Raw genomic sequence first — 27,924 nt, 5'->3', positions numbered from 1 at the left:
AGTTTTTGAGATAGCTTTGAGAAGGAGGGGAATGCAGGCATCCTTGTGTACTTGCCTATAAGCAAAAGGATGCTCCTCTCTAAATGTGCATGGCAGAAAGGAACCGGCTGGACTGTAATTTTGCACATATTAACAAGGATTCAGAGTTCTTCAGGACAAGTTGAGCCCTCATTCACAGGTAAACACATTCTCACCAGTAGCTTTGCGCAGGTAACTGTTCAGGAAAAGGATAGGTTTCACCTCACTCCCCTGGTGCTGGGTCTTGAGGGCAATCAGGAATTAAAAAAGCAGTAACACATGTAGTTGTCTATTAGTGAGCTACGCAGATATGACCGACATGCAAAGAAAACAGATCCATCCGATCTGGTTCTTTTGACTCTTTCATTTTTGGGATGGACCTTCCTTAAACCACATGTGCTGGTTTGGTGCCATCTCACCAGTTTCTGCCAGTCAAAATGCAAACAGCAATACATCCCAGCCATGCTTCTCTTTACATAGGCAGAATATGCTACAGCTGCTCTTTCCACAGTTTAGTTTTCTCTCTTTAAAAGTTATTAGAAGTTATTAGCACTTCAGGACTCATTTTACAACTTTGCGCTTTGATCCTTAGCTCACACAAGTCAGTTCACACTGTGCTGCTTCATAACTCGTTTAATAGTTAATTTGTTTGGACATCATTAAAAGTATTAGGGCTTCAGGCAATGAGAACATGCCAACTACGGCGTCAAGGGATTTAATCCTGAGGGGGACAGCAGGAAGCAGTAGTTTGAACTGCTTGAAGACTCACGCTCCTTGCAACTGAGAAACATGAAGAGCAACCTGTTTGCTCGGAAAGCTTGCTGATTTAGGTCCAAAGAGGTGTACTTCTCCATCGTTTATTTTGGGTGCTCAGCAGCTGCTGAGACATGAACTGTGCATGTGAAATATGAGCTTAACCAGCTCCGTCATGACGAAGGCTGCCTTAGCTGCTAATAAAACTTTAAACCACTACAACAGAAGGCTGGAAAAACAGCCCTTCTGAGAAGTGGCATTTTGACAGGATTTTTTTTTTTAAACCATTAACTTATGTTTGCTGGAGCTTTCCTTGCAGAGTACTAGACCTGCATCCCAACACCCTGAGGTTTCATATAAAAACTTCTCTGTGCCATTTACGATGTCAAAAATATTCTGAAAAGGTAGGTAGCTCCAGACTTGTCTCCTCTAGGTATGTTTTGCTGGCATTTAATAGATAAAGCCTTTAGAAAAGCTTTGCTCCGGTCATAGTTATACCTCATTATGTTAACATATTATTGCAATGATTATTATCAGTAGTAGTACAATGATTATTATCAGTAGTAGTAATTATAAATAATGTAATATATTACTATATTAATAGTTACCCCATATACCCCATACCCCTTCAGGGAGGTGACACTGATATGGGCCAAATGTATCCTTTTGTGGTATTTTTATACCAATTTCCCAACTGTCAAAAGGATCCTTTTGCTGGTACTAGTTTTATCTTTAGCAAAACTTTGCAGCTTTTATTTGGCCATATTTACAGCGGCAAAGCTCTCAAGTATAATTTATTTTTATAGGTTTAAAAATGTATACACTAGGGAATCATTATACAGTCAGGTCTATACTAGCACCATTTTACTGATATAGGATTACAGTATTCTTCACTGGCAAAGAGCTCCAAGCTGAATGAAAATAAACCAGCAAAGCTGCACTTTGTATAAATATAACAAAACTATCTGCTTGAGGGAAACGTGTTGTACCACAGAAAGACTATAGACTTCTGCATCGCACACCTTTTCACGTTCTTGAAGGACACGGTTATCTGAAATCTAGGGTGTAGACCTGACTTAAATACCATTGTTCCAGCATAAATGCAAGTGTGTAAGAACTTCTACTGGCAAAGCTAAGTGAATAAAAAAATCAGACCACGGAGTGACACGGTACACAAATATCACTTTCAAGTTAGCTACACAAAAGACACTGACAGGTTTTGAGTGGAGAGTTCAGACATCCAGAAAATACAGTAGCATCTGGTGTGTGGATTAGCAGGAACAAAGCTTTTCAGAATAAATCTGAAAAAGGGAGAAATGCTGAGGTCTCTGAAATGTAACAAGTGATAGATGCACAACTGAGCCAATAAGACTTTTCACTAGGTAACACCACTAGCAGGGGTTTGAAGTTATTTTTTTCCCCCCAGGGAAGAGGAAACACAGTTGTGAATACATATACCGAGACACATGCAAACACATAAATTCAAAGGCTTATGAAGATACAAGATGCATCTAGCATTTGGGAAGAAAAATCCATTAAAGCTCCATACTCAAACTGCAATGAAGAAATTTCAGAGCAACTGTTGGGGGGAAAAAAAAAAACAAAGCAAAAAAAACCCAGAAATGGAGTCATTATTCGAAAACACGTCACACTTGCTGTGTTTCTCAGGGTGATAGGGACTGCTGTTGAAGGAAAACTGGAAATTTACTGCTGCAGCCCACTGAAGACAAAACCATGAAGACAGATGTGTACACAACTGCCCAGAAATCCTATTTTAACAATGTTCTTTTATCACATAGCAGGAGCAGCACATAGATTCAGAGTGGAGATCAAACTAGAGTGTAGGATTCAGACTTGTACCCTTCTTTCTCCTAAGAATATTCAACCTTAGTCCAAACATTTCTTATTTGTAGTCCTGTTGCCTTAGGTGATCATCTGTAAATGTCCATCTAACTGTCCCACTGGTAATACCTTCTGAACCCTTTGGCTGATTTAAATCCAATTTGACAAAGGCTCAGAGAAGAGCATGTTTCATGAAAACAAGAGGCTGAATAGAGCAAGAGAGAGAAACTGTCTCCTTACAGCAGCCTCTGACAGCAAGGAGTTTCTTGACTAAGAGAACGAACTCAGCGTTAGCTCATTTGTTACGCACCTGATGACTCACGCAAGAGGGAGACAAAAATGTGCCCCTTTTCTTAAAAAAAATCCACAGAAATGTGACGCAATATTATACTGTGGGTTAAATGACCTTGAGTACAAATTTAGCACTGCTAACAGAACCTGATGCAACTTAGCAGGATGATCTCATATTGCTCTTTGAATCTGTTCCTAGCATCCTGTTCAGAGCCCTAAGCCTCTGCCTCTCATATGGTGGTCAAATTCAACGTTAAATCCACCTGTGCCTAGAAACGAGGCAAAACAGGAAAAAGATTGTTAGGAAATAGTGATTGAACGCCACTGGCAGAACCTGAAGCATGCAGTTTGCTCCCATTCAGCAGCCTTTCTCGGGAACTTATAAATGCACTGATGACAGTTTCTTTTAAGTACTTAGTGAAATGAGACACTAATTTGTCAACAGAGCACAGAATAACATCTCCTCCTAAGAAGAGTCATTTTCTTTCTGATATATCTGTGCGTATATCATAACAAGGTAGCACATACAATTTGTGAGTTTCCAAAACTCATCAGTATGGTCATATTTTCTCTTCCCTCAAGCTACAATTTGTGAAAATCCTAGGGTATGAACACTGTGTCTCATGCAGCAATCAAGGCCAAAGGCAAGAGATTCACTTCAGCAAAAGTACAGGAAGTATCCTACATTGGTCAAAGAATGAATGAACAGCATATATATGCTATTCATTATATATAATGGAGCAAGTTTTGAAATGATCACTCAGTTCCCATTCTGTTCTTATTAAGATTATCTATCTCAGTGATATTGCCACAATCTTGACTGGTCTAAAAGTTGGTTGAGTTTTCAGGATATGACATTGTAGATGATGAAAACCATACTACAGGAAGATAAACCTTTAACCCAACATATTTAGCTAGATGGACAGGGTTATGTGCTGGGCAAGACATTTCTTCCTGACTCTTACTGCTCATAATCAACTTATATTTCCCTGCTAAGAGCAATTCTGGATGAGCTCTTCAATCACGGCACACACTAAACACCCAATGAGCATGAAATGGGAGATTCATTAATAGGACTAAACAGTTAAAACCACAAACCCTCCCCATTAATTTTTCTGCCTTACTGTGACAATATATCTAATGGTCTTTCTCAAAGTTACAAACACACAGCCCTTTCTTTTGTATCGCGATTACGAGAAAGAGTAAGAGAAACTCATCAGTTTTCATTTACACTCTGTTTAACTATGAATACACCAAACAAAACTACTGTAAGAACACACTTTCCTAAAGTAACTAAAGACACGTCTTAAAATGTGATTGGTTTCAAAGTAAATAAGCAAAAGCCACACTTTCCTATTTACTAGACCTGTTCCCTGTAGTCAGACATGTACCTGCTCACTTTAATAATTATCACCATTTTAGATATTTTGTCTTTACTTAGCACGGTGGAGCCTACACAGCTCTCAGAGTGGGAGCTGGATTCTGTTCTGGCTCAAACATCATGAGCAGAGCAGTTAACCAAGTTCTGATTACAGAGTCTTTCCTGCTGGCAGCATTTGAGCCAGCAGAGCTGTTTGACTCTCAGATCCCCTGCTGAATTTGCAGCTGGCAGTTATGAAGAATTCTACCTTTCTATGTATTAATTGAGAAGACTGGATAGAGAAACCACTGAGAAACCGCAATCATGGAATCCCACCAAGATCCTGTTAGGGTCACTTTCAGACTAGAGCCACAAAACACGTCAAAGCAAATGTTTACATTTTGCTCTATAAAATACGGTGGGGAAAGCAGTGGGAGGGATCTAGCAGGCCAAAAAAAGAGACGACATCTTGTGTAAATATCTCCCTCCAACCCCTCAGTTCCTAACCTTGCAGGATTCCAAAGTCCATAACTTCTTTTAGCACACCAGCTGCTTCTCCTTCAGAAATGGTGACAGCAGGCAGTGCGAAAATGACATGACTTGGAGACAAACCAGTTTTATTTAAAAACAACACTTATGTATATTACACACAATATTCCAAGTTAAAAGAACGTTATTGAGAATGCTAAGTCAAACACTCAAAAGTTCAGAAGTTCCAGAAATAAAATTGCCTATGTGATCTCAATTTGAATCCCTTGTGTTACCCAGTATGCTACTGCCTTTAATTACATGATCAAATATCATTTTTTTCCATAGGACCCTTGCCTCATTCAGTCTATAGGGTGGATGATTCTCAATTAATGAGCAGCTATTCATTATTTGTTTTCTTCTTGTTGTTTGGTGTGTAGCCCATTTCTGACGGCTCGTCTCCACAGGGGGTTACTCAGAAACAGTTGAACAACTCCCTGATTGAACGCTTTATTACAGAACAAGGTCATTTCATCTCTGCTTCGTTTAACCCGCTTTCCTTCACCCTACTCAAACCCTACTCTGAGAACATACGATTGATTTATCCATGGCTTTTCTAGGGTTCACATTACTAAGACATTCTTGATGAATTTATTGTCCCAACACTTCCATTTGATCTCCATTGGCTGGTGAAAAAATGACTAGAGGGTTTCTGTGCTGTAAAAGTATTCATTAATTTGGGATATCCAATTGAGAGGATGAAAGTATGCTTTTTGTAGAGTGCTTAGCATTATACGGTGCTTTAAATGTTGAAAACTCAGTTCCAGCTGCAGCTCTAAGTATATAGTTTTTGCAAGTCAGATATCACCTCAAACTGAGTATCCAGAAAATGAAGAACATACAGTTAATGAATACTTCAAAAAGGTTTCATTTTAAGCAACTCGTCATTAGGATCTCAGTAGTAAAGGCAGAAATTAAATCAAGTTTTCCAAGGCTGCATTGAACTGTGCTAGCAATGATACCTAGTGATGTGGTTATCAAGGGAAGAAGGAGTGCAAATGCACCCAGATCCACGGACCCCAAGGATTCAGGTGTTAGGCTAGATAGAAGAACCAATGTCAGCCATACTCTCTCTACTGAGAACCTTCTCCTTTTTCTTGCACTTTAAAGTGTTGTTTGGTATACACTTCCAAACTTCTCCAACCAGTGAAGCTGTTTTTCAAAAGTCAAAGTTTTTTCATGACATAGCCTGAATTTATCACTATATTGACATGTTTTGTGTGGACCAGTGCGAGAAGGTGATGAGACTCTTTGTCAATGGGTTTCACTTGTGTTAGCTGGCAGGAAAGTATTGGCAGGGGGTCTTTGCTTCCGTTCCAGCTTGTGGAGGGGCATGCCTTCAGAGCTGATGATCTATTTCCCTCAGATCCCCCTCTTCTCCATCACTGCTGAAATCTCTGTGTTCCAGTCCTGTCTTCACTTCTGGTTCTTCATCCTAGTTTCCCATTTTCCTCACTGGACAACATCAGTGTCCACACTCCTGTTGTAGTCTCTGAAGATTCACTCCCATATCTGCTTCCCTTCCAGATCCTCTCCCATCAGTTCCTCCCCTAAATGCTCCTCTCCTAAATTCCCTAAATGTGCTCCTCCAGTAAAGCACAGTTTAACCACTTCCCTTGAATGTACTGGCTCCCCAACCTAATCACCCTCTACATATTCCTTAACCAAATGCAGTGTTTTTCTCCTCCCACTCCCAGTCTCCTTGCTGAGTCAGTCCCAGGCTATCCTCCCCTCAGGTTCAAGCATAACTCAGCCTGCAAAAACCCAGAATAATGATTCATAAAAGACCTCTTCCGACCCAGGCCACAACACAGTCTGTGAAGATGGAATCTGCAGGCACTTGGCTATATGGGTAGGGTGTCCACAAGGGCTAACACCGTTTCCATAGTCTGTATTGTGCTTGCACTTATAATTTGGTGAAACTTGGGTAAATTTTAATATAGAGGAAAACAACTGATCATGGTGACAAATGTCACCACTTCATCAGCTTTCAGTTCCAGGCTTCAGGAACAGAAGTACTAACACTTTAGAAGAAAAGGCCAACAAAACCTGAGACAGACATAGCTGGCACAGTGTTACATGTTCGGCAAATCTGTAAGTACCTGGAAATAGAACTTAAGCAAAAAGCACAGTGAATCCTCAGGAATAGAGGAGGTAACCAGGTAACTGCCCAAGGGATATGAGGTCTTGCACTCAAGCTGATGACATTGTCTGTCTGTCTGTCTGTCTGTCTCCAGGCATCAATGTACAGAACCATACTGCTTTTGATAAATAACAGGAAAACAGCAGGGTACAATGAGGGATACACAGCAGCCCATGGTATGGCATGTAAGAATAGCTGCCACTGACTCACTGGAAATGACAGTTAAGTGAGAAGAGGGGATATACAGATCCCTTGGCATGGGAAGAGAGAGCAGAGAAGGATGCCCAGGGAAGGGGAAAACACAGATCTTCTGGTGGTAAGGAAGGAGGTTGCAGACTGTCCCTGAAGCATGAGAAGAAAGAATGGACCAGAGGGTGGCACACAGATTACTGAGTAGAAGCATCTAGCAGGAACAGCTAGAAAAGTCTTCAAAAGCAACGACACACTACCTTAGAATACGAACACACAGCTGCTCTGTAGAAGTGTAAGGGAACTAAGGTGGTTTCAGCCATCTTTGCACTCTCTAAAATCTGGGCTCTCCTGCAGGCTAGTTGCAGCCAGCACCACCACTAAAGCACGGTGTGCCCATCAGCATACAGTACCTTCCACTGGAGAGCATCCCAGGGATTCAACAAGCTTCTCCTCCATAGAGTAAGCAAAATGTTAACCCCGCTTTGTGTCCTAATATATTGTCGTGATGGTAGAAGCAAGATAAAAAGATGGAAAAGAGGAGTTCATAACGACGAGTTTACCAGAACTCCCTTTTCCTATTGTCCCATCCCAGAAAGCAACGCTCTGCAGAAGAGCCTGGCCGCTGTCCTTCCTGGCTGGCCTTCTGGGCAATCTCTGCAGGAAGGCAGGCAGCTGTCGCAGTTTCCTTATCAAAAGAAAATGATAAAGACAGTTAACCTTAGCTCTGCCAACTGTTGAGCAGAGCCTTGTCACGCTCTGAAAGCTTCTGTATTTCCATGTTAAAAGCAAATCAGAGATGGGAAGAAAGAATCACAGATACAAAACACAGGAGGTTATGTATAGTTCATGGAAGTCCGTTTATAAAAGAACACATCTATTTCATGAACGGGAGCTATTGTCCAGAGACATGATTGGTGTTTAAATTTAACTGGCACTCTACATGAGGCAAGAGAGGCAACAAAAGAAAATCCAAGAAATGATGAGGTTGGCGCTGGCAGACATCTATTCTGGGATTGCTCTGGGTCATTTCTAAGAATATGTCAGCTTCTTTAACAGTTCTGACCTTTGCAACACAGTGATGTAAAACACGGTGTACCTATCCTACATGCATGAGAATGCTCTTACCATATTTCAAATTTCCAAAACATTCATTATTTGACTCAAGCTGTTTCTAGGAGATTTTTGATCCTGTAAAAGAAACATTGACTCTCTAGACACCAGCGCTAGGAATAGAAATTTATGTATATATATACACAGAAGGAGTTAACCTTAGTGGAAAAGTCTAGATTTACATTGCTGTTGCTGAACCAGAATTTGTTTCTCACCTAAAAGATGTGCAACATAATGCAATAAAGCCAGTCCAGAACTGTTTTATGGTAAGAAAACAAAAATCACTATATAAGATCACACACGTTGACTATATAGCCCAATACACTGATATTCGTCAGCTCCAAATGCTTTTAAAAATGCTTTTACACTTCCAGGGGAAAAACAACAGAGGAAACCTGCCTCAAAGAGGATTTCTTCCTTGCATCTGCTAAGTAGTATCTGTCTTACAACTAGAGGCTATGATAAAAATGTACTGCTGAAATTGTGAATGCTCTCATTCCCACAGGAACATTGACACCTCTACTGAATCCTTCAAGGCTTTCAACCTTAGTGGAAGTCTGCAGCAACGGACTCTCCAGGAGAATAATGTGCTGTGTAAGAAAGTACTTCCTTCCACTAAAATTATCTGTAATGCCTTTTGATTTCACTGAATTTCTCCCTACTCTTAAAAATGACATTGATTAATTAGAAATTTCCAGTTTACATCCTCCATTTTATTTATTTTCTATACTCTGTCATACTCCCTCTTGCCTGCTTCCCTTCTGGAATAAAGAATTCGGAGACTGTCAGTCTTCTTTGGGAATAATTTCATAGATATTCATGCACACTATTAGTGGAATAGTCTGATAACTCCAACCAACAATGACTTTGAAATTCCAAAACTCATTCCACATTTTATGATCAGGCTACATTTGATTAAAATTAGTGATACTGATAGATGTAGTAATAGTTCTGGGGTAAGTCATTCTTACGTTGTGTGCTCATCCAGGAATAGATTGTTAACTGATTTTTTGATTAAGTAAATTTTATCCCGCCTAATAAAATCAAACTTTCTCGCAAGGATTGAAGAGAAGAAGAATAGTACACAAGCACTGAAACTTTTTACATAATGTGTTTTCATTTCATTATATTTGGTAATAAATCTTGGCTCTTCCCCTGCAGTCAATATTTATAACTTTATTAAATGAAGAGGAATTTGATGGCCTGCCTTTGATGAAAAACTTTGCTTTTAATAATTCGTTTTTTAATGCCTGCCTCCTCACTTTTGGATTCCAAAAGCTTCTAAATAAGCAAAGCCAGAGTGAGATTCCTTTTTCACTGTACCAACGTAAAATGGTGACCCATTATATCTAGTGGACTTGTTTCAGTTTCTTCATAATGAGATAGCACCTTGACAATACAGGCACCGAAGGTAGAATAGGAGAAAACATTAGCTTGAGAGCAATCTCTTTGTATCTTGTACCTACAGCAGAGTGGTGTGTGATGCAATTTAATTTCACAGTGTTTACTGTTTAAATTTCTAGGAGAAAGGACAATCTGCAAGTGTGAAAAATTACTAATTATAACATTTAAAATAGAAGCAGCAACAGAAATGTCAACAATCTGACTGGGACATCAGAGATTTTCGCAACGATGAATAAGGAACATTTCACTGCAGACTAGGAGAGAAGCTTTGGGTCATTTTTCAAGGCTTGAAGAATTTCTCAAGGAGTTTCAAATGTTCATTTTTCTTTGATCCCTTCAATTACTGTGAGAACTTACTGTGGTCTTTCCAATGGCTTCCATGAGCTTCGAATAGCATTTGTTGTCATGAGACCGTAAGCACAAAGGTACTTTGGTCTAAGTCCTGTTGAAATCAGTGGGAGTTGGGCATTTATATGTCCCTGTTGATCTGGATCTGTGGGCTTAAGCATGATATAAAGTGTTTATTGACCCACCAATTTTCTGGAAAAGGCAGGTTTTCTGGAGGAGATAGGATTATACCATATCAATATCATTCATGTAGTTGGTCAATAGTCCTCTGACATTGCCATAATCTTCAAATTGGCTGATCTACTCCCTGACCAGTTACAAGCCATTTGCCACTTAGGAAGTGGCAAATTTGATAGTATGAGAAATTTCAGTTTAATAGTCATACTGGATTAAGATCAAGTGTTTGGAAAAAAAAAAGATTCGGTGTAGCATAAAAATAAATTAGAACATTTTCAGACATTCCTTCAGAGGAAATATGGCTTATTTATGAGTTCATAAGCAAAAATGCAGCAGATATATATATATACATACATACATACATATATATATATATATATATATATATAAAAAGATGGAGAAAAAGCTACTGTTCTACTAATACAAACTGGTAGGAATTTGTATTGCCAAGGCTTTACAACTGACCAAAACAACCAAATATATAAATACAGACAGATAGGTGGGTGGGTGGGTAGGTAGGTAGGTAGAGATATCCTTTCCGGCTGAAATAAGAGACTTGAGTAAGAAACTGTGTATAAAAAGAAATATAAAGAGAAGTTTCATGGAATGGATAAGACAGAAACCTTCGGTCAGTAAGAACAAATTAACTTGGGGATGAAAAAATAAATAAGGACTAAACAGATCTTTTACAGTCTTTGTTAGTCTTGTTATCTTACTTTTCATTGCTAGCTGGCAATAAAGAGAAATTATTAAAAAATAAAACCAAAGAAAACATCTCAAACTACACATACAGAGGAAAGGATGACACCTCTGTTGAAAATTAGGCCTCTGCACACTTGAAATAAAAATTATACAATTAGGGGCAAATCTTCCAGCTAAAAAACCCAGGTTCTCTGCAAGACCAGTTCAGAGATGCTACCCCATTTTCAAAGCTCAAGCACAGGGACAGGTTCTAGCTGACTCTTCAGCGTGTCTCTCTTGTAGTGGAGATGTAAAGTGCTTTTTCTCTACTCCATGGATTTGTCCTATAAAAGGAGGAATTGCAATTGCAGCTCTTCTCTCCTCGGATTTAAGTGACTGGGCTCCCCTTCACTCCTTTAAGAGACCCACGGTAAGCAGGGAGCCTGGAACAGGCACAGGTTCCCCCTTTGCACTCCAGGCCTGGAGGAATGAGAACAAGGAACGTAAGTTATACCCCATAAATAACGCAGCAAAAAGAACCACATTGCACACCCAAGTACTTAGAGTTGCATATTTTCATCTACACTGAGGTGAGGGTTGCTTTTCCTGATGTGATGTAACTCAGCACCATTCCTAATCCTGAGCCCCTTAAAGATTAGTTGAAGCCTTCATTAAGAAGTTGCCAGGAATTAACATTTTGACCATTTCAGCTTTAATGCCAGAGCTGGTTAATTTTTTTGCAAGCTGAAAGAAGGATAGTTACTCTGTAGGCAGGTGCAACTTGTTGGGTGACCAGCTGAGTCATCATATAGCAGATAAAATCTCCTGTAGACAATTTTATACTAGCTGGACACATCAGGCCTCTTGTCTTCATTGTGCATCCATCTGATTTCCCCTTGGTCTGAATCATGTTTTTAGAATGGAGCTGCTTTCGGGCAGGATGCTTCTGTAAGCACAGGAATAAGATATTGGCTACTTTTCAAAGTTGATTTCTTTTTAAAAGTGTGGACATGAGAAAGGTGGCAGAGGGTGGGCTGTGACTTAAAAGCAGATGGAAATGCAGAAGAACAGTTGCTTAGCACCTGTGAAAGTCAGGCCCACTTCTTCACAAGATGCATGTGTACTTAGGTACCCATATTTAGGCATCCACACTTGAGTTTTGGCCTCTAACTAACCTAAATCCATCCCAGGCTTTTCCAATGTAGTTGCTGATTAAATAAACAAAGATCTTAGAAGTCATAGGAACCACGCTGCGGTCCTGGCAGTGATCAGTTCCGCACTCAGGGACAGCTTCTGTTCTAGCTACACTCCCGTTGGGAGCTTTGCCATCTATTAATGAATGAAACACAGGGATCAGAAAAAAGGCACTGTAGAAACTTCATTCTAAGACGATTTCTCAGTCAGTGGGACAATAAGAGCTCAGCCAGCAGCCTTCTTGCCTTTGTCTGAGCAAGAGATGCAAATTAAAGATTGCAGTCAGAGACCATTGTTCAACCTACGTTATTTTATGCGGCCACGGGCAGGTTTTGGAATGGGTCTGCAGCATCTATTTATCCAGGACTGAATCGATACAACAAAGCAGGATACAGAGAGGCAGACCAAGCATTTGAGATACTAAAAAAAAAAAAAGAAAGAAAAGAACACCCCCCCCCCCGTAGTAATCCTAGATTGACAGCCAAGAAGAATGTGCTCAAAATCACTTGGAAGCTGGAAACGTTTATTTTACATTCTCTTCTATTTCTTACTCAATTAGGAGAACTCACCTGATAAAAAGAGCAAGAGATTACCCTGCTTAATGACTCAGATAAGGGAGGAAAACAGACGCTTTTAATTCCCATAAGCATCTGCCGTCTTTGTCTCAGCCTGCTTTTATGCCTGGCTTATGCTAACACTATTAATCTTTGTGTCTGCGACTAACTCCTCGGGCTTTTATGTCAGTGACCTGATTCTGCACTAGCACGCTCCTCCCAGCCGGGTGAAGCTCCCCATGTGATCTATTCTTCCCCCTAAATAAAGTTGAAAAATTTGGCAGCGCGCAGAGGGTGCTGCCGAGGTGGCTGGCGGCGCCGCTCCTCCGCCCTCGCCGCGGCTGCAGCACCAGCCGCGCTCGCCGCTCGCAAGACCAGGGGGGACGAGACCGGGCGGCTGCCGAGGGACCGGGCGGCCTCCGCGACGGGGCTTCGCCGCGGGCCCTCCGCGTGGCCCCCCCCCCCCGGGCAGCGTCCCCTTCCGAAAGCAGCCCAGCGGGCGGAGGAGGATGCGGCCGGAGGAGGTGAGTGCTGCATGGCCGGGATGGAGCCTCCGTGCGGCACCGGAGGCTCGCTGGGGAGCGCCGGCGGCAGGAGGCAGCGGTCGCAATTACAAATGAATGAACGGATAAATAACGTATCGAAAGCCTCCTTGCCTTCCGCTGCTATGCGAAGGGCAAACGGCACGTGTGCCCCTTTCCGAGGGAATCCACGCAGTGAGCTGAATCGCTGGCGGAGCGCTGCCGGCGTGGAGCGGAGAGGCTGGCAGGGAGAAACCCGGGCAGGGGAAGCTGCCTGCGGAAGACGCGGCCGCCGGGCGCCCCCAGGGCACGGCGTCCCCCCGAGGGCTGCCCGCAGCCCCCTGCCTGCCTCCCTCCTGCCCGCCGTGCGGGGCTGCCGCCGCACCGGGCGCCGCTGCCTGCACGCCCCCGGCCGGGGCTCGCCGCGCACCCCGCTCCCGCCGCCGCGAGCACCTTCGCCATCCAGCTGCCCCCCCCCTCCCCTTCCCCCCCCCCCCGTTATCCACGTTGCTCGCCCGCCCTGGGCAGCCGCGGCAGGGGCACAGCCCTCCGCGCACCGCCCGGTCGGCAGGTCGGGCCGCGCGCGCCCGCAGCCCCGCTCCTCCGCCCCGCCACCGGGAGGAGGCATCGCCCGGCGGGGATCGGCGAGGCGTTTCGCACAACTTCCTCCTCTTCTGCGAACGCGATTTTAAGTTAAAAGGGAAGGCAACCCTCAGCGGCAGGCGCAACGCCCAGGGGAGCCTTTAACCCCCTGTCTCGCACGAGCGCGCCAGCGCTTTAGGCTGGGTGCAGAGCCCCGCTCACCGCACGTCCTGCAAGCTCTTCCTGTGCCAGAAACAAAGTAGCTCTGCGTTAAGGCTGGGGGAGAGGAGAGGAGAAGAGGGCAGCGGGGAGGCAGGATCCTTACTGCTTCCTTACCCAAACGACACCCAGGCTGGCCCCGGTCCGTGTTGCGGGGAAATCAATACGATCTCATCCCAGAAAGGTAAAGACTGCATCTAACATTACCTCCATCACTCCCCCTCGGTGTCCCCCGATTCCTTCCACCCTCTAACTTATTTTCCCTGCACAATTTTGAAGGCGAAATTCCCCGAGTACTGCATGTATTGTAGCCCTAGGCTGGAACTATTCCTCAAGAACAAGCACACTGGCTGGAAGGAGAGGAGTTTGTCTTTTTAAAGGAGTTGGATGAACACTTGAATATTCAAACAATCTTTTTGCTCTTGGGAAAGTTTAAAAAAAAAAAAGTTATCCCTGCAGGATTTTCAATCTGGGCAAATGTTAGATCCAAGAGAAAGGCTGCAAAGCGTCCTATCTGTAATTACATCCCTCACTAGCAGCAGGAAAGGGGGAAGAAAAAGGAGAGGAGAGGAGAGATTTAAAAAGGGAGAGGGAGGAGAACAGAGATCTCATTTGTTTCCTTTTCACAACTAATTAGCCCTGAACCAAAACCATCCCTCACCTACAGAGAAAATGAGAATTTAATGAAAAGGACACCGACTTTCTTAAGATGTTATTTTATGAAGATCCTGCTTCTTAGGTTTTTGCTTTGTTCATTTGATTTCAACTCCAAACAGCTTTCAGTTTTCATTTATCCTGTAATTCAAGAGAATGATTAAAACAATCCACTTGTATCTGGACTGGTAAGTACTTGTTCTGACTCCCCCAAAAATGTAACATGGAGCATTAGGACAAACTGATCTTAGAAAGAGGCAAATGGAAAAGTCACTGAGTGATTTGGAGCATCAGCAGAGGCTAGGGAATTGCTTGCACTTCGGAAGCTTCATTTTCACAGAAAAATATCTAAAATATAGACAAATGGGAAAGTTGCTGGGTTGCCTCTGTAATCGCAGGATCTAATTGCCCCTGATTTTGAAAGGGATGTGGGAAGAACCGTGCAGAACGGTGTGCAAAAGGAAAAGAATACAAACTACATTAGCAAAAAGTCAACCGTGAAAGACAACTTCCAAAGGGAAAAAAGGATCCAGCTTTTCTGGGATACATTTTTTAGCTGATCATATGCGATTATTTCTGTAGCAGGAAAAACAAACCCTGGCTTATCTGCAAGATGCAGCCTCTGAGAAGAGGAATACTGTGGGATGTGTCGAGAAAAGAAATCTCAACATAGTTTTTAAAATGCAGCAAAGCTTATTTCAAAGTGAGCATCATAAAGGAACAGGTCTGTTCAAATGTTTAGAGAACAACACTTTGATGTAGCACTGTTCTCCAAATTAAAAAGCAAAAAAAATAAAACTTCCCCAAATATGAGCACATGAAAGGAGTAAGACTTGATGCCTCTTCCTAACATGTTTTATTACAGCATGCAGTAGCCTCACTCAGCACATTTATTAGGAGCATTTAATATAGAATTTCAAGCTACTGCAAAAAATGTTACATGAAGATTTCATTGCTCAGGATGATCAACTCTCTTCACACCAAGATGTAGACCAGAAGATTAAAACACACATCACACGGGTACATTTCGGTAGCCCTAGTCTGAGTGCGGAAATCATCAAGCACTTAATCTATAACATGATTTACTCGTAGCTTGTTCCTGGAAACAGGCACCAGCAACTTCCATAAGTATTTGTACTGTGTACACACAAAAGATAACATTTGCCAAAACATGCAGTTACAAGAAGGCTATAATCAAGCCTAGGAAGCTGCTGGTGTTTATCAAATCACACTTACACCAAATTAACACGTCATGAGAAGTCACCTTAAAATCAATGGGATGAATATCAGTTTCAGAGAGAGCCTACAAAACAACAGGTCTGTGGCTTCAGTTGTCCTTACTTCAGGGGTTACTTAATTTAAATTAAAACCTTAAAAAGCAGAAGTAGCTCCCCATAGCTCCTCTACAAACCAAAAGCCCACAGAAATCATGTATTACATTTATGGTCCTCACAAATCACAGACAGACATGCCCACCGCAGTAGTTCTGGAACATAAAAGCAAAACCTTCAACTTCCATCTGAAACAACAGAAGCTGCTGTCCTCAGCATCTCTCAGTGCGGAGACGGCATCAGGTTCTGCTCTAAAATTCCTTGCTTTTGGCATATTCAGTCTGTCCCTCAAAATTATCTGAGCCTACTGCAGTTTTTAGGAGAATCAGGATATCCCTGGTCCTATCCTGATCCAGGAAACCACGGGATACTGTTCCTTTCATAGGAACAAGATTGGACCTTCTGTTGATCTATGTACCTGATCAATGCTGGAACGAGCTATTACGAGTAATTCCAAAACTTGCGGTCTTTTCCTACTTTTGCATAAGGGAGGAGAAAACCTCAAAACAAAACCATCAGACAGCCTAGAAAACTCGCGTCAGATTTCCAGAGCATAATGAAGACAGAACAGGCTGAGCAACTGCTAAAAGCAGACTTTCCTGTTTCATTAGGATAAAAACAGAGTAAAGCATTCTGAGAGAATAAGACCTGAATTTTATAGACTTAATGAAAAGACTGATTGACTTGCTTAAATCTTCATTTAAGTTGCTTGTTATATCATTGGACATCATAGCAAGGATTACAGGCAAATTAAGTTTCTAAGGTATGATTAAGTGTAAAAAATCTAATATAGATCAATTTTTGTTTTTATTTGAGGCTAACAATTAGGAAGGCAAAGGTAAAAACAAGTCATTTGATTTTAGTGCTTCTCAGATAAATCTGCTGAGTTTAACACCTACAAACTTGTTGACATTACAAACATATTTGAGGGCATTGCCGTTCTGTAATACCCAAGTGTTTACTGTTTAATACCTTCAAAGTACACACAACTGACTGAGAAGTATGAAGCCTAGTTGGCTCTCAGCTGAAAGCTGATTAGCACTTTGCAATTTGGGAACCTTAAGATTCCCCAAGATATTTTAAGCAGCCAAAGATGGAGATAGATCTGTCTGTAGTATGCACAGGTGTTTTTGAAAATGGCTCTGTTGGTCCTATCTGCATCTTTGAAATACCCTTAAAATCTGGCCATTGGGCCTTACACAAGTATTTATAGAAGACAGAGTGAAAAACAGGTAGCAAGACTGATACCTCTCCCTATGTGCTTCTTGAATTCTTTCCTCTCTTCTCTCCTTTCCCCATTCCTTCCCCCTTTCCTTCCCTCCTCCTTGTCCCTGCTTTCTCTTGCTCTCACTCCCACTCTGGCTTTCATCTGCAATTTTATGCGCAAGTGTATTAGTAGATGTCTTGCTACACTAGCTCTAGCAGAGGAGAAAAGAATCATTTCCATAGCAGGTTTACAACATGATAGATACATTTCAGAGAGACATCTACATCAAGAAGATGCAAATGTAGAAGAAGCAGGCCCATTCTTCTCCAATTGCAATAAACACGGAAGATGCATTTAAAAGGCATCAGGGAAATTTATAAGTGAGCCGAAGGCAGAAAGAGAGTCTGGAAGTGTATTAAAAAGTCAATATGTATTTAAGACGATATAAACGCTAGAAGTAATTCTACATTTCATTTGAAAATGCAGTGTGTGTATGAGTCTGTGTGAATACATGAAAGAGATGCGCACAAGCTAGATATCAGGGATTCTCCTCCTACCTAAATCAAAGAGATTTTTGATATTGATTCACAAGGAGTAGGATTATAGCTTCAGGCCAGTGGTCTTTACTTTGAAAACACGTTTTTGTGTTCACTTGAAAACAGTATCATACATACGATTTTCTCATTTGCTGTTCATTTATATGTTTCTGGCAACCATTCTTCCTCAATGGATAAAATCAGGAAGTCAAAGAAGGGAAGTGTGAGTTGACCTAAAGGCAGTGTATGTACAATGAACTTCATGTTAAAACAACAAAACTGCAGTATCTAACCTGTGATTTCTGGCCCTCATCCCTCCAGTGAAGCTGGAGATTTCAGATATCCGCAGAACTCAGTCCCTTCCTTCAACTGAAACGAAGAACCAGAAAACAGAGTTATGATAACAAAAAAAAAAAAGAAAAATAGGCAACTAAAACTCTAGATAAGCCTGGTCTTCTACCCAGCGTTTTGTTTTTTTAAGGATTCAGTACAAGTTGTCATTGTTCTTTTTAATACTAACCTTAATATTATTATCACTAAGTCACAAAAATACAGTAGGCCTGTTTTGCTTACAATGTTTATAAAAAGGTAGGGGTTTCAGTGAAATCAAGGAGCTGTTCATTAACGTTCTTTCTTCTTTCCAGTAATTCAGCATTTGATCAGATCCAGTAACCTCAATTAATCTGTTTTGAGACACTAATTCTTGTTACTGTACATTTTGGAGCTACCTTTGTTCCTCTCATGTAAATTGTATCAAACTTTCTCTTCTTTTATACCTCAAAACTCAGACAAAAAACTCAAAAATCCAATTGTCTCTACTTTGCTGGAGTACTCTACTTAGAGGCACAGAGGTCAAACTTGAAGAACAAAAAGAAAACATAACGCCTGTCCTAAGGACATTATAAAACAAGGAGCAATTTTGTTCTCAACAGCTTATACTAAGTTAAGCTTTACTTCATATATCAGCTTGCTAATATAAAAACACAAAAATATGAGCCAGGGTAGCAAAACACAGCTCTAGATGAGGACCCATATTATTACATCAATAGCCTGCTCTTATGTAAGTATCAAACATTACAACAATTTCATTAAAAAGCTGAGAAATGCGTTGAGCTTCCCGATATATCAATATGCTTTCATGCAAAGTTTATTCCAACAAATAAGTATTTCCAGACCAAAAGCACTCGAATTATTTTTGTAAATACCTGAACCATTCTAATACATTTATTAAATGTTAATGGGAATTAAATGTGTATATTCCTGAGATACTAGTTCACGTGTTCATAATGCTCAGATAAAATACACTGAAGACTTATGATTCACGCAAAAATAACCAAGCAATGTAAGAATAATTTATTCTCTACTGTTTAAATTAAATTAGGGCATGGATATTGAAGAATGTTTTTGTTTTTTCTAATGGAAAGTTTCCTCCTGAGAATGTGTTGACATTGAGACTGCAGTAGATGGAATCTGACTCAACTCGAAAGGTATACTTTGTGTGTGTATGAGTGTGCACTTAATACAATCATTAAAGATGATATGAAAAGACTTAGCTAAATTTAAGCATAAGGTCCAACTCTTTCTCAGAAACTGAAATATCAGTAGGACATTGCAGTATGAGCTGATGCAATGGCTTTTTCCTTTACTGCTACTGTGGTCTCACCAGTGCTGAGCAGAGGGGAATAATCCCCTCCCTCGACCTGCTGGCTACACGCTTTCTAACGCCATTGGCCTTCTTCACTCAAAGGACACATTGCTGGTGTATGTTCAGCTTGTCATCCGCCAGAAGCCACAGGTGCTTTTCTGCAAAGCTGCTTTCCAGCCAGTCAGCCTCCAGCCTATACTGGTGTGTGAGGTTCTCTCTCCCCAGGTGCAGGACTTGGTACTTTCTTTTGTTGAACTTCATGAGATTCCTCTCTGCCCATTTCTCCAGCCTGTCAAGGTCCCTCTGAATGGCAGCACAACCATCTGGCGCATCAGCCATTCCTTCCAATTTCATATCATCTCCAAACTTGCTGAGGGTGCACTCTGTCTCATCACCTAGGTCATTAACGAAGACGATAAACAGCATTGACCACAGTATTGATCCCTGGGGTACTCCACTAGCGACTGGCCTCCAGCCAGACTTTGTGCTGCCGATCACAACACTGAGCCCAGCAGTTCAGCCAGTTTTCAGTCCACCTCACTGTCCATTAATCTAGTCCATACTTCACCAGTTGGTCTATGGGAATGTTATGGGAGACAGTATCAAAAGCCTCATTGAAGTCAAGATAAACAACATCCACTGCTCTCCCTTCATTCACCAGGCTAGTCATTTCATCATAGAAGGCTCTCAGGTTGGTCAAGCGTATTTTCCCCTTTTGTAAACACATGATGACTATTCCCAATTATCTTTTTGTCCTTTATATCTTTAGATATGGTTTCCAGCAGGATTTACTCCATCATCTTTCCAGGGACTGAGGTCCTGTACTGTAGTTCCCCAGACCCTCCTTGCCCTTCTTGAAGACAGGAGTGACATTTGTTTACTTCCAGTCCTCAGGAACATCATGACCTTTCAAAAATTATCAAGAGTTGTCTTGCAAAGACATTGCCCAGCTCCCCTCAGCGCTCGCAGGTGCTTCCCATGAGGTCCCATGGATTTGTTTATGTTCACTTTGTTTAAATGTTCCCCAACTTGGTCCTCCTGTACCAAGGGAAAATCTCCATTGCTCTAAGCTTTCCCACTTGTTTCAGGGGCCTGGAATTGCCGCAGGCAAATCTTACCAGTAAAGACCACATTGAAGAAGGCACTGAATGCCTTGACCTCTTCCAGGTCCTTTGTCACCAGGACCCTTGCCCCATTCAGCAGCAGGCCCATGTTTCCCCTAGTCTTTCTTTCGGTGCTGATACGCCTGTAAAAGTCTTTTTGTTACCCTTTACATTCCTTTCTAGATTCAACTCCAGATGGGCTTTGGCTTCCTAACACCGTTCTGCATGCTTGGACAGGGGCTCTATATTCCTCCTGGGTCACCTGTCCATGCTTCCACCTCTTGTATGCTTTGTTTTTATGTTTGAGTTTTGTCAGGAGCACCTTGTTCAGGCCTCCTGTCACCTTCACTTGATTTCTTGCACATCAGGACAGACAATTCTTGAGTTTAGAGGACATGATCCTTGAAAATCAACCAGGTCTCCTGGACCCTTCTCCTCTCCAGGACTTTCCTCCATGAGATTCTTCCAAGCAAGTCCCTGAGCAGGCCAAAATCTGCTCTCCTGAAGCCCAGGGTTGTAATCTTGCTATTTGCCTTGTTCCCTCCTCTCAAGATCCTGAACTCCACCACCTCGTGGTCACTGCAGCCAAGGTTATCCCTGACCTTTACATCTCCGACCAGTCTTCCTCGTCTGTAAGCAGGAGGTCCAGCGGAGCACCTCCCCTCATCAGTTCCTCAAACACCTGCATCAAGAAGTTATCAATGCACTCCAGAAACCTCCTGAATTGCTTGTGCCCTGCTGTGTTGCCCTTCCAGCAGATATGTGAGGGTTAAACCCCCCCAAAAGACCTGTACCTGCGAACATGAGGCTCCCTCCTCTTGTCTGAGGAAGGCTTCAGCTAATTCTTCTTGATCAGGAGGCCTGTAGCAGACATCCACCACACCACCACCCATATTGATCTGCCCTGCGGTCCCACCCTAAACTCTCAACTGACTCTACATTCGTCCCTAGGCAGAGCTCCACACATTCCCACTGCTCTCTTATATAAAGGATAATTCCTCCTCCTCCTTGCCTTCTGGGTCTCTTCTTCCTAAGGGCCTGTATCCATCCACAGCAGCACAGTCATTTGAGGTATCTCACCATGTCTCTGTGATTCCAGTGAGATCATAGTCCTGCAACAGCACACAGAATTCTAACTCCTCCTGTTTGTTCTCCATGCTGTGTTCACTAAAGTACACGCACTTCAGACGGGCATCCAGTTGTCCTGATTTCACAGAAAAAGTATGAGAGATTTTCTCAGAAAGCTGTCTTCTCAGCACTTGCTTATTTGTGTGCACACACTTGAGGCAGGCCCCCAGCCTTGCCAACCCAGTCCACCAATTCCTCCTGTTTGTGGCTCGTCATCTTGCTCCCACGTAGTGCCTAGTTTAAAGCTCTCCTCACCAGCCTGTTGGCAAAGGTGCTTTTGTCCCACTTGATCAGGTGGATTCTGGCTCTCCGTAGTAGTTCTCAATCCTCAAAGAGGGTCCCATAGCAGTAAAAAACAAATACCCGCTGCTTACATCCACCTGTGCAACCAGGTGTTGATTTGCAGGATCCATCCACTCCTCTTCAAGCCCTTTCGCCTTACCAGCAGGATCAAGGGAAAAAATGCATGGCACCCCATGCCCATGACCCTCACCCCCAGGGCCATGTAGTCACTCCTGATATGCTCCAGGTTTCCCTGGGCAGTATCATTTGTGCCCACATGTAAGAGCAGCAGTGGGTAATAGTTCGAGGGCCAGACAAGCCTCAGCAGTCTCTGCAGAATGTCCTGGATCCGAGCCCCCAGCAAGCAGAAAACCTCCCTAGACAGCAAGTCAGGTCAGCAGATGAGAGCCTCTGTCCTCCACAGGAGGAAGTCTCCCAATCCTATTGCCCACTGCTTCTTCCTGGTGCTCCTGCATAATTCAGGCTCAGCTGGCACTGATGCTTTGTCACCCAGAGCTTCCAGCCCCTCATCTCCTACCAGGGCACCACAGCTATTCTGATAAGCACAGACTCTGGCTGCTCCTCTTTCAGTACAGCTAAGGATCCTCTTGTATCTGCAGGGTCTTAGAGAAGATATGAGACATAAGACATAGAGACTATGGCTATTTTTCCATCATTGTTCAAATCAGATGACAATTTTGAAATAGCTGGTTATTGAGCTCAGACCCAGCTTAGGCAGTGTGATTCTTCTGCATTGACTTGAAAGGACTCCCACTTCCCATCTCTTTTTGGTTCTTACATATATGATAGAAAGCGCAGCAACGGATTAAATGGAGTGGAGAGCATAGCCTTCCTTTCCTCTATTTTTCTGTTTTACAACACACCATTATTGCAAAGTCTAAAGGCTTTGAATGTCAGTAGAGCCCTCGCTGGATGAAGAACGTAGCAGTACCAGAAAATAGGAAGAAACATGCTTTGCCCTTGCTTTTGAGCAAGGCAGACTACAAAAAGGTGGCAGCACTACCATATTACCCACACTACTGAGTAGTTTGGTCATAGTCATTCAGAAAGTCTGTGGCAGAGCCACGAACTGAACCCTCAGACATTCAGTTTTGTAGGGCAGGGATTCATCCATAAAAGCAGTCTCGTTCTTACACCCTAAAATGCAGTTTCGGCACAAGCAATACTTTGGAGACCTAGATTTTAAAAGCATTCCTATTTTGTTTTGGAAAATATGCCCACCTGAACTGGCTGTGAAATGGAATTACAAATAACCTCCACTTACCTTCTGGGAACAGTACTGTACGGTACCTACAGTACAGTTCCTAATGATTTTACATCTTCCCCATAGGAATCTGATAGGTGTGGATACAGATGAGATGAGATACAGTTTCAGGCAAGTATGATAAGATCTGATTTTCAGAAGTGCTGAGACATTCCACTCTCTTGGACTTTCAACATGGGTGGTGGACACATGAGCCAGAAGGGCAGTTACTCGTTAACGTAAAATACTTTTATTCCAGTTTCTTTTCTTAGGCTACTTGAGAAAGCTGCTGAATACCCAGCTAAGGAGCACTGAAAGATTCAACTGCTCATAACCTCCCGATATGCCCCTTGCTAGTAGTGCAACATGTAGACATCTATCAAAGATGTGGTATGTTGCACTCGATCTATTCTTGTATGAAATAAACTTTCCATCAGCTTTATAAACACATTTTTTTTGTCCTAAACTACAGTAAAATCTGGCTTTTAAACTTTAAAATCAACATTTATTTTTGACTATGTGAACATATTGTTCCAAACTGGCAAGAACTGCTCATTTACATCTTTTAACATCAACAGAATGCTAATCTAGAGTAAACAGTCTTTATTACAAACAAGAATGGCTTGAAAGTGCTGTTAATTAGTAAAAGAGACCCTCAATTCTCTGCTAGTCTGAGTGGGATGAACCACAGATTTCCGTAAGAAGGACAAACTACAATTGCATCCTATTAAACAGAGCATCTCAGAACAAATGGCTATGCTGCAAGATCTCTGAAACCTAATTTGGGCCTCAAAGCATTTGGGAGTAGGGTGGAGGGGGTTTGGAGCAATCTGTTATTTGAAATAAATAGCTCTGAAAATGTTTAAAGCTCCTGAAATTAAAATATCCAGGGGCCAAATCCTACTGTCCTGACTGTAAGCAGGAACCACCAAGAACAGCCCAGCCTTGTTCCTCATGGCATCTAACTCCAAGATGACATCTAGGGGGCAGATAATGCAAACCCTTCCTCGCACCAGCTCTCCTCCTGCCCAAAACCAGCTCTTCTAACTTCAGCAGAACTGCTCAGACAAGTAAATTTTGTAGGATTTGTCACACAAAGCACATACAGAGCATATCAAAATCAAATGACTTAAATGCATTTGAAATTCTATCAGAATTATAAGAGAATAAGCTTTTTAAATTCTAAGGCTCACATGCCTTAAGGGAACGTCACCTCTTAAATAATCCTATGTTATTTTTCGCCTAGGTCATTTTTCCAGACTCCAGATTTGCAATCAGTGAGGACGTCTCCTAAACTCCAGTATAACAAGAACAAAAACCCCAAACCAAAATCTTCTCCAGACAAGCCAAGTCTGAGAGCAAGTATCAAAGAAGAGGGGAAAATCAAAACCCTTCATTAAAATGAGAGATCCTGTTTTGTAGCCGATTTTGTTAATGCCTATGATGTTAGCAGAACCAAGCCTGCCCCTCAGTAAAAAATCTGCCTTTGATTTCACTCTCTTTTGGGAATACTTGGGGGAAGAAAAAGCTCTCACTGAACAAATTCATAAGATATAAACTACAGTTATTGCAGTGTTCGTTTTTGTTTTAAGCCTGAGGATGAGCCCTGCCACCACAACGTTCCCGGAAAACTGATTTCATTTGCTTCAATTATCTGTTCAAGAAAACAAAGAATCAAACTGGCAGTCAGCTAAGCAGCTTTTTTTCCCCCTCTAGATAGAGAAGGCAACAGTACACACGAGTTTCTGGCTTATACACTGTTTGGATATAGATGACCGGCACCGTAAACTTTGTGACACATCCTGTTATTCCTATGCTATACGGCTTCATAAACAAACAAAGCTGCTGAGCCTCATCCATGCCTGGAGCACCCAGGGAAAAACTGTCTTACGAACGACACAGGTGACAAGGGAAGCGTAGCTCTTGCTTCTTGCAAAATTTGGACTGAGTGAGAACAACTACTGAATCCCAATGAGGCCCAAATTCAAAGAAGTTCCCGTACCCGCACTTTTGGCCTCAACAGAATATGAAAACTTTACTAAACTAAACACAACGAGAGACGCTGAAACTAAGCAGCTAGAGGGGTCCCTCTCGTCTACTATTGCACTGATAATAGTGCTGAGTATTATTTTCTCTTTGATAATGACATCCCTAGTAACCTACTGTTTTCACAAGTGGAAACTAAGAGGTAAAAAACTGCAGAAAGCACAAGAGGAGTATCAGAAAGACCATGAAAAGAGCATTTTTCAAAGCACGTCCGGACTTGTTTCATAAAAAATGGATCCAACATGGAATAGCCTTGCATTACTGGAAAATGAAAATAATAAAAGAATGGCAACTCTGAAATTCCCAAGCAAATATATCCTTGTTTTATCTCATTTATAAGAGTTGTTAGCAGTTTGGAGATTTCCTACAGCTTTATTATACATATATATATATTTAGTCTCATTTGTGCAAGGTAAAAATCAACGCAACCATGTATTTTTAATCTTTACTGTATTACTAAAACAGTAACCTAAAAATCTTTGCTCCAACTCTTTCAAAAACCCACTGACCCGTGGAAGGCAAAGGGTCAGATTTTGGTGAGTGCAAACCAACACAGATGATAATAATCAATGGAGTTATGTTGCCTTGCACTAATCCAATCACCCGTCCGAAGATTTTGAAATGCAATTGGAGTCCTACGTAAATCAGATTCACAGAGTTTCAGCAAGTAGCAGCCTGATCCTGAAAGCCTTTAGCTGAAGAACTCATGTCTTCAGCAACAGCTCAGTGTAGAAATCACGCAGGATCAAGCTCTAAATTTGCTAAAAGGTTGTAAGTCAATGCTTCTCTCGCACCAGGTTCAGTGCTGAGAGGTGCTAGTGGCATTCCAGCTGTAAGTGGATTAAGGACATTCAACGACACAGAATGGGACCTCAGTTATCAAGGGACGAGCAAGCCTAATACACCTTTTTCACTTGGCTTGTAATTATTTTTAACCAACCATACAATGGTGTGTTTCTATTTTCAGAGCCTGTATTATTATGTTATAGAAAAATGACAGCTCTATTGTGAGTAGCATATATACGTAATATTTTCTAACAAAGTGTTGGCTGCAATATTAATAGAAGTAATTGTTTTAAAAGTAGAAAACACGTAAATTTACAAACAAAACCCTGCTCAAGTATATAGCTTGCTTGCAATTACCATTAATGCTGTATGTATTTTTAAACAAGCTATAATACTGTGATGATGGTGTAAACTTACTTCTGTAGGCAAAAAAAATGTTCTATTTAAAAATGTCAAGAAAATGAAGGATCTAAATGTTCTTAAAGTGCTATGAACTAAAAATATGAATTTTCGCAGGATATTCTAAAGGACTCTGTTACATGCTACAAATATATTTTACAACCTATTTATGAATCATACACACTATTCTATGTGAGAACAAACAGTACTATTTTATTACAAAATAAATAAGCTATGAATATCCATGCCCAGAAGCTGGATAATGTTTTTTTTAAGTTCCCCTGATCAATTCTATAGGCAATTTGAAAGATAAAGGACCTGCTACCTTACTGACAGAAGGGATACACTCCCCCCTCATTTCGCAGCCTGCCCCCATATAGATCATGTTGCTCCGTTCAGGCAAAGATCTCCAGAATCACAGTTGTGCTGGAAAAAGGAACAGTTTGCTAGTTGAAATAAAAACAGTGCAAATGTAGTATGCATAAGATTAATATATGTATTCACAAAATTTTATGTGTTTTTAAAAAAACCAACACAGTGGCGTTTAGAACAGCACCTCTGTTGCATGCAGTAACCCTATGCACATAGTATAGCATCTAGGTTAGTTTTTATTGAGCGGAGACAATAAAAAGTCATCTTGGAAAATCATACTGAATAGTAAAAAAGTTAGGATTTGAAGAATGCGAGTATATTTCAAAATGCTTTAAGAAATACAGAGCCAGAACCATTCCAGTATTGCTGATACCTGCGTATATGATTCAGAACCATTGCGCTGAAATCAGCGGTTCGGATTTGCACTGCAGAGGAATCTGGGCACTGTGTCAGCTACGAGTTTCACCGTGGTGCACCGGGGGGGCACCATCCCTTCTTGCAGCAGGGAAACTTTGTCCTCAGGGCCACTAGTTCAAAGCTTTTGTCAAGATCCCAGGAAGAATAAACGGGTTCGGCTCCTCTTCTTGGAAGCCCATCAAATTGGCTGTAGTAAAATTTCTTTCTTTTTTTTCTTGGCCACAATAAAGCTATGGTTGGGAAAGGGATTTACGAAAAGGCAGTGGCCCCACGGGAGCCTCAAGCACGTCGCTCTCCTAGCACGGCCTCAGAGGGAAGAGTCAAGACTGTTACAAAGATTACTGGAGCAGTGAAAATTACGTATTTCCCCGGTGTTTGGAAACTGGTTATCCAGACACGTTTACCTTTGTGCCCAGTTCATAGCCAGGCAAGTTAATTGTGATAAAGCATCATTCTCATTCAAACACATGCTAGTAACCTGTTCTGAATGAGATGGAAGTTTATCCTAGGGCGGAAAGAAACTCAAATTCCAGCATCGCGACAGGTGGTTAGAAACAAGATTAAGGAATGACTGAGTCTGGAAGCCAGGTTAACTTCTTCCAGAGAGAAAGCTGGGGCAAGGGAAAGTGGAAACGATACTGCCACAGTCCACAGGAAACTGATTTTAGTGGTAATTTGAGGAATACAATTTTCTCCAAAGAGTCAATAATAAACAGGTTTTGTGATGTTATACTTTATCAGTGTACATGTAACTTAAACAATGTATATATGACAAACCCTTCTGTATTTGTGCAGAGCTCAGAGCAATAAACTCTAGTACATCGCAAGTCATTCAGA

General features: G+C 41.8%; 1 protein-coding gene across 6 annotated transcripts in view; it reads right to left on the bottom strand.

Annotated features, from left to right (window-relative positions):
• C13H8orf48 (chromosome 13 C8orf48 homolog) overlaps positions 1 to 27,924 on the bottom strand; it is a 55,740-nt gene that overhangs the window by 1,376 nt on the left and 26,440 nt on the right. For 3 of the 6 annotated variants that reach the window (XM_067304387.1, XM_067304386.1, XM_067304388.1), the window contains one exon: positions 26,537 to 26,724. In XM_067304387.1, coding sequence (XP_067160488.1) covers positions 26,694 to 26,724 — 31 coding nt within the window. In that variant the 3' untranslated portion in view covers positions 26,537 to 26,693. Of the gene's footprint in view, positions 1 to 17,938; positions 18,015 to 26,536; positions 26,725 to 27,924 lie in introns of those variants that run through there. The other 3 variants (XR_001293487.2, XR_010885586.1, XR_010885585.1) reach the window with 2 other exon arrangements.

This window comes from Apteryx mantelli, chromosome 13 (assembly GCF_036417845.1).
Source record: "Apteryx mantelli isolate bAptMan1 chromosome 13, bAptMan1.hap1, whole genome shotgun sequence".
NCBI lineage: Eukaryota > Metazoa > Chordata > Aves > Apterygiformes > Apterygidae > Apteryx > Apteryx mantelli.
Note: the sequence above shows the minus strand (reverse complement) of the source record. Positions and strands in the feature narration are given on the sequence as shown.